This window comes from Ornithodoros turicata, chromosome 4 (assembly GCF_037126465.1).
Source record: "Ornithodoros turicata isolate Travis chromosome 4, ASM3712646v1, whole genome shotgun sequence".
Taxonomy (NCBI): Eukaryota; Metazoa; Arthropoda; class Arachnida; order Ixodida; family Argasidae; genus Ornithodoros; species Ornithodoros turicata.
The window spans coordinates 14,471,743-14,482,128 of NC_088204.1; the positions used below are offsets into that span (position 1 = coordinate 14,471,743).

Genomic DNA, 10,386 nt, shown 5'->3' on the forward strand with positions numbered 1-10,386 from the left:
AGTTGACGAACACCAACACAGTGAGCAAAAACTTTGCATAATTTAGGCAACTAAACTTCACGTAAGAGATAACATACGGAATAACAATTCCTTAGATATGGCCAACTTTGCTTTACCTTCGCTAACTTTTGACCTTTGTCATCATCAACACCAATACTCGTTGTACAAAAGATGGGAACTACGACTTTATCGAGCGCGAGTTTTAGCTCGTCCGCGTTCTTGCGCACACTGGAACAGTGTAGGTAATCCATGAATAATTTGATTTAGAACTGTCAGAAATAAATAAAAAAAGTAGCACAAAGTTGTCTCACCAGTGGTGAAGGACATCGTTGATGAGATATACAATGTGAAGCTTCATGTCAAATGCAGCTCCTGGCACTGTCACTCTGTGTGGAGGAATGCAGAATGGAAGGGAGTTAATGTGAGCAGGAGGTTTTTCAAAAGCAGATACAGCTGATTGGAGCAAACAATTTTTCAATTACTATGATCCCAGTTATGAATACTGTATAAGTAATTTCTAATTTTTTGTGGTAAATATTTTCGCGCTTTGATAGGCACTGGCGCGGAAAGTATTTCGCGGGCACTTAAATTCGCAATCCTGTCAGATCGATCGCGATCCCATGACCGGCACACAATCTCTTATGGTCCAAAGGGGGTAGAAGAATCTCCTAGGTCGAACGCTACTCTCTCCGCAAGGACACTAGCCAGATAGCCTCGATCTCTAAATAACCTCGGATGGTTACCCTAGAGTCACTAAACAGGGAGCAGAGTAGCGACACTGAGCCATGTCGGCGAGCGAGCACGCCATCTTGGATCCAGCGTGGCCACGTCGCCTAGCAACGGGACGCCAATCTCCCCCTTCTGCGCCTGGGAACAGTGCACAGTTGAGCCAGTTCGCAACCGAGCGGACCAGTTTTGGATGAAGGAGACTCAACATGGACGGCGTGTTATTGTAAAGAGAAACAACGCGACACGATCGCCCAAATCGCGGACACCGAATGCAGCTCCGGCGCGGAAATGAAATGCGACACTCTGTACCCCTATTTAGTGACTCTAGGGTACCCTTCTGGTCCCCATTGTGAGGCCATAGGTTCTGCTACTGCACTGGTACGCGAGCGTCACCCAAAGCTCGATGGAGAGTCCAGGCTCGTCTCCAACGAAGCTGGGCTTGCGCGCTAGTATCCTGAAGCTGCTGCATGCTTCGTGGCTTAAGGAAGTGTACACTTCGCTTAACCAGTGCCCAGAGCTTTGGTGTGAGCTGGATTTGAAAAAGTTGGAATTTATCCCCATAGTATGCAGGTCTGCACAATAATTTGTCAGTCTGATTTAACATGCATACAAACTACATTTCAAATATTCTGTAATAAATAGGTACATATCCATTACCGTTGTTCTTACGCGTTTCATTCTGAGCGCCATATCGGTTGTCATGTTCGCGGGAACTTAAATTCGAGATTTTGCGGGATTTACAATGGTGGGGGGCCCAGGGCAGCATACATGGTGTGGGCCCTTCTGCCTGGACAGTACATTTCATGGTTCTTCATAAGGATAAATTTTGGCCAAGTCCATAGAGATGCTCGACCTCAGTGCGACTATCCCATGCAAAATATACAGAAAAGTTTAGTGTACAGTAATTGGTTCGTTGATTACCACCGAGTCACGGAAAAGAATATTTCACCTCAGCCTTTTCAGTTTACATCTTCTAAGACCTTGCATCAACTATCTAGCAAGCTGTTGAAGACTACATTGTGCTACTAGCATAAATTGGAACCTTCCGTGTCTTCCTTACTGAAAAATCGCTAATGAGCTCCGTAAAATCAAGCTGTTTAAGAATGTCCTTCTGCATAACAGTGGCAAGGTTTTTCGTCTGCCGTGCATCATAGTTGCCCGATGACTGTCCTTTATGGGCTTCAGTTTCGAAAATGAGCGCTCACAAGAACTGTTACTAACTGTCATAGTGTGATACATATGAGAGCAAAGCCATCTCTACAGTGATAGCAATCTCTACACTAGGGCAAGCTTTCTTCACTCCCTTCTCTATTATCAACGTGTAGAGGAACTGACTGCTCTCATCTGCAGACCTCGTCGTGCAAAAATGCCTTGGCTAAGTGACTGAGGCCTACTTCCTCATCAGGAAAATGTTCATTCACATCTTCTTTGTAGACTTCTGCCAGGCATGTTGCCTTCTTCCTGATGTGGTTCCTAAAGTCTTCAGTGCTGAGGAGTCCAAACGTCGATGACAGTTCTTCATACGCAGCCAACAGTTGATAGGGTTGCTGCCCTATCAGAAACTGGAACGCGGACACGAGTTGACCGACTGGTGTGGGTACGGCCCAGCTTCCTCATCCGATTACTGCAAAGTTGGCCCTACGCTTTACGTTTCTTCAAGCTGCCGTGAAATGTTGAAGGAAAACGCTTCGAAAAGCCTCTATGAAAGGACTTGAGTTGCAAATACTGGCAAAAGACTGACGGTATTTACTTTCAACCGGCAGAATGAGCAAATAAACAGCAAAGCAGGTGAAATTCTTGCCGTGTGCCAACCCTAACCACTGATCAAGAAACTGATCTATATTGCAGAAAAAAAGTTATTCATGCGGAACTCCTCTGAAGGGCAACTAAACCATGCTTACGGGGCAGTCCTGTAGGCTAGTGGCGTCAGTTGTATACTGGATCATCGATTGCGCTTTCTCACTACAGTAAATTCCCTCGTTCCAGTTACACCTTCCCCAACCATGGGGTACTGATCAAATGCTTAGCGCTTTGCGGGAATTACTCCTTTGAGTGGCATCAATAACGAAACTGCGCTGTTCAGGTCGTTCCATGGAATTTGTAACGTTTTGCTGGTCTTGTCCACCCTGTCTAACATTGTCACAAAACACAGCATAAAGTCCAGTTTCAAATAGTATGGCCATTGTGTCACTGACACCCCCGACTTTAAAGCGCACTTCAGTTATTTAATCTCGATTGTTAGCAATGATTTCCAGCGGTCTTAAGAAAACACAGTAGGCCCTGACTAAGGCTCCCACAGTATCCGGTCTGCAGGATTACCGTGTGCCGGTGACTCGTTCCGATACTGGAACGGGCTGCTAATCTGAGCAGTCGCCGGAACCGTTGGCACCACTCAGCTGCTGATTTTGCTACCAGAACAGAGAGTGCACTGAACAAGGAGCCCACGTGGCAGGAGGATTTTTCTGCAGTACTAGTGCCTGAAGACCTTTTTGTACTTTGCTCTCATGGACGCAGCTTTTTCGTAAGACTGCCGGCGACAGTCCTTGATGTTTATGCCATGTGCGCAAAGGAAATTCATTAAAGCTTTGAACATGTCCTCAGCCTTAAGCCCCAGGTCATGCTTGAACTGTACAAATCTTTCAACTGTCGTAGTATTTTCCGAATGCACCAAAGCTGCATAATATTTTTTTTTTTTGCGAGAACCTAAAGCCGTACTGCTTACACAAGAAACAGTGACACTTGCAGTGGTGTTGGCCTCCTTTTGGTATGGTGCCTCGGCACCCCCTTAATTCCGGCACTGCTTATGGGCATTCAGTTATCTGCAAGTCACTTGGCTTGGCCTATACTCTGCCCTGGTACCTATACTTGACCTATACTCTGCCTGGGTCATGTCTTCAGAGACATGACCAGCCATATTCATGGTTTCAAAGTGCAGCACCATAACGAATTTGTTATCAGAAGCATTGTGATAATCAGTTATCAGTAGTAATGTAAGAGTTTCCTCCAAATAGCCCCACAGTCTACATTTGGTCAAATAATTCTACCGATAACACCCACTAATATTGTGTACATATTTGAATGACATTCAGTACAGAAATAGGGCGAATTTTGTTGAATGGAAAACCATTAATTTCTGACTTACTTTTTGAGAAGGTATTGGCATATCAGATCATTCCTCTCTGTTGTTGTGGAATGTGAGAAAATCCAGCCTTTCCCAGACTGCATAATATAAAGAAGCACATTATATGATATAGTGTGTCATTACGTACACTTTGTGATGTAACGAAACGTGGCAACAAACCGATATGGCATCTTTCGTGCAAGATTCAATGATAGGCTGTAGGACTTTATCGAGTTCAGCGATATCAATGTCGCATTCACTAGCTTGTGACGCTAGCTTATCATCTTGCGCTTTTCTGATTGCTTCGTCTAACTGAACCTAGAACAAGATTCCACAAAACCATAATTAGACAACACATCAGAATTAAAGGCTATCATTGTTGCAAAAGGCGTTTCTCTGTGATAGTCCAAACTAAAAAAGGTAGGCAGGTACACTAAAGCTTGCACTGTATAAACATTCAAATGCCCATAGTGCCAAAAGTAGCCATGTACTATAAAACCCTTTAATTTCAAGGCCCTAATTTCTTGTAGATAGGGCAGATATTTGTAGACACTTTAATTTTACGAATTCCTCTCCTTACTGGCGTTTACATAAATGTTGACTAACATTGTGAGATAATGACTCCCGAACTTCACTACCGATAAAAGCAACACTGCACACGTTTGTGCTGTAGCGCAGCTCAAATGCTTACCAGAAACCTAAAGTTTGCAACTCCAGCATAGCTTACAAAGTGTCAAATATTGCTAGAAATCTTTTCATGGCCTTAAAATCTGTTAAAAATTTGGGGCTCGTGCACGTTACGAGTTTTATATCGTGCCATTCTTTTGTCACCCTTATTTAGCAAGTGATAACGACTCTACCTGCTGCTGCTGTAATAAAACCTGATGTTGGGCAGCGAGATTCTGCTCGCTCTGTCGGATTTGGTCCTGCAATTCTTGAATTTGCTGCTGAATTTGAGCTATAGCTGCCACGGGTGGCATTCCTGTCTGCCAAGCCGTGGCCTGGGGTGCAGCTAATCCAGCGGGTGTCACCATCAACCCTTGTGGCACCTGCGGCATCCCTGTCTGAATTGGTGCTGCTGGTGCAGGTTGCGAACCCATTGTGGCTTGTGCTTCTTTTTGTTTCATAGCTGCGGAAAAGAGAGCATGCACATATCAGTCTGCAAAATCTGTCTTCAGCGTCCATATTAGATTGGTTGTGATTTTGTACCTGCTTGGAGAGTGGTCACTTGGTACTGATAGTAATTGAAGTGCTCCCCACCAAAGAGGAACGAGAATTTGGGATTGTCCTTCTGTTTAAGTTTGGTCATTTGCTCGAACTCCGGACCATTCCTGGCGACAAACTGGGCCAGTTTGTCGATGATATTGCGGAGCTCCTGATCTGCAATAAGATAACAGGTTAGAGAATATGTGCCATGAATAAGCATTGCATCATGAAATGACTGCTATGTGTGGGGAAAAACAATGACTTAGTTTTTGCCATATTTTTGCATAAAGAATCTGAGCGTGACATGGATTCCGCAACAACTTCGTCTGTTAATACTGAGGTGTCCTCTATGCATCATACTGATAATGGCGATAATTATGATGAAGCTCACAGGTCGCACATGCTGTCACAGACCATTCACATTAATAACTATGTGTACTGTAATACAAACATAGCAATAAATGTCCAAATTATACGAAAAGCCGTACTGGCACGATGTAAGATGCCATACAGTGATAAAACAACAGTATGATCACACCGAGAAGACCCAGGAGCCGTAGAGGGAATTGTGCAGAAACATTGAACAGAAGGTAAATATTGCCATTTTAGTACATGGTGCCGATATTTTTTTAGCTCTGATGAAGAGATCCTCGAGTTTCCGCACGCAAAACAACTGCTGAAAGGCTTGAGCGACACGAAAGGTTCTTGAACCAAGGAGGTAACATAAATTATTATATTTAGTGAATGCAAATTTGGACGAAGAGGCTAACAACAAGTTGCGGCTTACCTTGCGGCGGCGGTGGTGCATCCATGCTGCTGAATATGATCAATATTTACGACATTTACAAGCTTTCAATCAAAAACGCATTGCGCGTAGCAGAGCGCCATGTTTAAACGACTACTGGCGCTACCCAGCGACCACCAGCGACATAAGAGAGAAACGGTTAATCGGTGCTGCCGTCTAAAGAGCAAAACGCACAAAATCACCACTTTCTTTAGAAAATATAGCGCATTTCGAAAGTTACTTTTGTGAAGAAAAACACCAAAATAAAAAAAAGTGGTTCTACCCTCAACTGCGTTTGCGACAAGCCGTGCGTTTCTCGTGTTCGCTATTTGCACTGATGAGCTATTTGCAGACGACCGAGCGCGTCCACCCATCGTCAAGATAGCAGATGACCACGAGGGAATTGCTGACTGTATAATAACAGATAACAGATGGGTATGCATAACACCAAGAAAGAACTGTGTCTTTATCGGCTTACACCACTGGGGACTCTTAAACGAACGCCAGGCAACAATTAAGTGACCAACGCAACACGTACACTGAAACCGCGACTCTGCATGACCGGGTAGTTTTTTCGAACGCAGCTCTCTTACCATCATAGCTCTCGGAAATGAAGTACTCAACCTACAAGACGCCAACTTGCCATCCCGATACACGTACGTGGACCTCGCACATTGTGCTTCTTCGGGAAGCTGGAAAGTAGGGAAGAATGTCCGCGACATGACCCATCGCGCAGATGCATACTTTCCACGCATTGCATGAAACGTAAGTATACTTGAAATCTTTGGTCAATTTCACACATTCTACGTACAACTCCCAACAAATTTGTTTTTCGGGCGAGAAGGGAAATGAAGCTGACGAAAAAAAAAAAAAAAAAAAACTGCTCCCACATTTAGGAGGCAAAATGGAGATCGCTAGCTGGTGGTGATCACAGTTCTTGAGCGCTTCAGCGCATCAACCTGAGCCGCCGTGAAGAAATGGCGCCGTACATACAAAGTGGCCTCACATCCCCCTCCCTTGCTACGTCCCTGACTCCCAACTACTCAAATCCGTTGAAAATTACTAGTGCGCTAAACTTTGTTTTCGATACTCGAGTGTGCACATATGAGTGGCTGACTGTTACAGCGTCGAAAACCTAAAAAAAAAAAAAAAAGAACGTAACACAACTCAGATTCCTTTGGCATAGCTGACGGTCTTACGCACATCCGCACGATATATGCTGGTTGCTGATTGGACAAGGTCGTCTAGCAATTTTCTTTTTCCCTCTCTACGGGGAAGAGTACAGCTAAGCTACAAATAACTTTTTCGTCTTTGTTTCTAACAGTTTCCTTTTTTTTTCGTGGCCCGAGTACTACGGTGCTACGGGTGTTTTCCTCAGACGCTGTGGGGGAAATGCCACCATCAGTTCCCAATGAATTCTGCCCAGTGCGCACAATACCCCTCCCCCTTTTTACCCTTTTCTCGAGCAACATACCTGCCATGTTGGCAGCAAGTAGAGCCGCTCGGCAGAAGAAACGCCGCCTATCAACCGAGTACTAAGGTGGAGCCACGTTGAGGAAAACTTAGTTCAGCGAACGTTTCCTTTTTTCTTTCTTTTTTTAAATTCCGCCGCGAAGAAACTGTGGCTATGAGCGACGTACGTGCACAGATGGAGAGAGGACAGCAGGTAGGAGTGGGGGACAGGGGAGTTAGTATGCGTCCTGGGCCGACTTCAGAGGGGATATATTTATTAGAACAATGGGGGAAAAGGAGGAAAGGTAAGCCAAACGGTATGTCGGCTTGCTATTCTGAAAAAAAAAAAGGAATTAGGAAATAAAGGATAGACTAACAAAAGGTGAAAGAAGGATGAGGGGTAACTGTGCATTCGTCTGGAAGGTCTTCCGGAAAACCCAGGGAAAACCCCAGACACCACAGCCGGTGCGGGGACTCGAACGCGCGTCATCTCCAATTAGCGGTAAAATATGAAATGAAATTTCAACCTGCAAACTAAGTACCAGTGGTTTACTCAGAATTTCGTCATTGGGGTTGGGTGGGGGTGGGGGGCTCCGCAACGGGGTGTATTTACATGCTTTTCACGAAATATTGCGCAATCTCACAAAATTTTAGGGGGTATTCTCCAGATTTTGGGGGGATGTTAGGAGGGTGTAGGGGGTCTGGATAAATCATGCACTGCACGGAAACAATTATCTTGCGTGTCAGAGTGGTGCTTCATCATAGCGTTTGATGCAAGGAGTGCAGGATTTTCATCTCAGGGGTGCGTTCGAATCCCGTAGGGGGATGTGACACCCATGGCCGTTCCCAGGATTTTTTTCAGGGGGGGGGGGCAAGCGTGCCACCCCCTCACCAAGCGTGTCGAACCGGAACTGAACCGCTATTTTTTGCCATCTTGGAACTGAACTGGAACCGGAACTATAATGAAAGGTGCTGTTCCGAACCGGTTCGGAAAACGGTTCAAAAAAATTAACGCGTTAATTTTTTCGTAAGGCGCTTGGACGAGGATATGAAACTTGTGAAGGACACCTTAGTCGAGGGCTACAATTGCCACTAACGTGTTCATGTGGGGTAGTCGGTGCATATTAGCTAGAAAAGAAACGCAGCCACTCGTCCCTTGTCTCTGGCTGCGTTTCTCTTGTAGCTAAAACTGCCACATACGCTGAAAATGTTATTCAAAATTCCATCTAGACGCGAAGGGGGTAGTACACGACGCTCGTAATCCTTCTGGTCACGCGCTTCGTGTCTCTACGGTTGCGCCAGGCCCAAACTGTGAGTCGCGTTTCTAACTTTGTAGTACAAAACTTTTTTTTTTGTTTATAAGACTCAAAGTGCAAGCTAACTGGTAAAACACTGGTGGAAAACTCGGGGTTACTTTTCGTTATCTTCGTCTCTTTGCAACCTTGACTCGCCTACTAGCCTGTAGCGGTCCTTCGGCCTGTGGCGGGAGGGCCTCCAGTTAGAGCGCTGTTTCTGTTTCCGATACCAGCATTTCGATTTTGTTTCCGTTAATAGAGTGTGTTATAATAGACAGTTGATAACGCCACCGTGATTTTTTTTTTCGGAACCATACCATAATCATTCCATACAAAACATCTCCTACGGACGTCCGAAATACATCCCAATGTTCATATTCGAAAATTGACCTCTGTGGGACTCCCCTGGGATATTTATGGAGGGATCCGTAGCCGTATATCCGCAGGAGGTTCTGTTGCGGCTGTTTCATGGATTGTCCGAATCAGCTCCGCGATGGGATGCTGTATGGATCATGTATTATTGCAAGAGAGAGAGAAACGTAGGGCGATGTAGCACTGCACAAATTCGACTTTCCATGAACCAACTCATTTTCTCGAACCTAATGAGAAAGAAAGAGACACATTACCTCCACTTTGACTTAATACGCCAAACAGTTTCTCATTTCACTGTTGTTTGTGTACGCAATCGAATTAAACTTGGAAGTCTCACCCTTCATTTCGACTCACAGGCGAACAGGGCTCTCGAATGTGTAGAAGCTCACGAGAACACCAATGTACAGTGTCTGTTTTGTTTGGAAGTGAATGCCTTTTCATTTCCAAAGCTTTTCGACTGAGTGGCCCAATCTCGTGTTGCTGTTTTTCCTTTGTATTTTTTTTTTTTTTGCGTTTTTGAAATGCCACGCCGATTTTCCCTCATGGGAAACAAAGCGGAGCAACAGAAATTAAAACGACCGGCGACGGTGGCAGATGTAAAAAAAAAAAAAAAAAAAAAAAAAAAAAATTGGCGGAAAGACGCTTTATATTCTACTACAAAGCGTATACTGACTTCTAAAAAATAAAAACAGTAACACTCGCTCGAAATACACACTACGTCCCAAAGAGCTCCTTCTTACGTCCGTATCTCCTGGTTATGTCCGCAAAGTGGACATTCGTAGGAAGTTCGAAGCCCGGCCAGGTGGATCTCCTTAGTATATCCGCTGGAGGAATATCATTATTCTGCGGATATCCGTATCTCCGTGAAAGTATATCCGATGGACATCCGTGGGACAGAATTTTCTAACTGGGATATCGGAACCCACCAGCTCATGCGGCATAGCGGTTAGGATGATCGCCTTCTATACGCAGAGACTGGGAGGTGACACGGGTTCGAATCCCGGCACCGGCTGTGCTGTCTGAGATTCTGAGGTTTTCCTTGGGCTTTCCGTCAGACTTTCCAGACGAATGTCGGCACAGTTCCCCCTGAAGTCGGCCCGTCGGACGCAGACTAACCCCCCCTATCCCCCACTCCATCATGCTGTCCTCTCTCCATCTGTCCACGTCTGTACGCCGCTCACATAACGGTGGGAGTGAACAACAGTTTCAGCCGCACCCGCTTTTGCATAAGTGATGCTTTAGAGTTTAGACTCATAGTTGAAGAGCGCAGAAGAGAGACATGGAAGCGGAATACAGGACAAGAGTTCACTACCAATTAGACAGCTAGTATTCTTCGTTCGTGTCTCCTTTTTGCGCTTTTCAACTATGCGTTTGTCGCACATCCCCAACGGCAAGCCCTGTGTCGCCGTCTAATGCAGCATGGGTGC

General features: G+C 45.2%; 1 protein-coding gene across 2 annotated transcripts in view; it reads right to left on the bottom strand.

Moving 5' to 3' along the window:
- The window catches only part of LOC135391141 (calcium homeostasis endoplasmic reticulum protein-like), a 29,305-nt gene extending 23,328 nt beyond the window's left edge, over window positions 1–5,977 (bottom strand). Inside the window, exons 1-7 of one of the 2 annotated variants that reach the window (XM_064621250.1) lie at window positions 5,844–5,977; window positions 5,060–5,230; window positions 4,711–4,979; window positions 4,031–4,168; window positions 3,872–3,948; window positions 312–386; window positions 117–228 (exon numbers count right to left, since the gene is read on the bottom strand). In XM_064621250.1, the coding sequence (XP_064477320.1) occupies window positions 117–228; window positions 312–386; window positions 3,872–3,948; window positions 4,031–4,168; window positions 4,711–4,979; window positions 5,060–5,230; window positions 5,844–5,868 (867 nt within the window). In that variant the 5' untranslated portion in view covers window positions 5,869–5,977. The remainder of the gene's footprint in view (window positions 1–116; window positions 229–311; window positions 387–3,871; window positions 3,949–4,030; window positions 4,169–4,710; window positions 4,980–5,059; window positions 5,231–5,843) is intronic. The other variant, XM_064621251.1, reaches the window with a different exon arrangement.
- Between the last annotated feature and the right edge of the window lie 4,409 nt (window positions 5,978–10,386).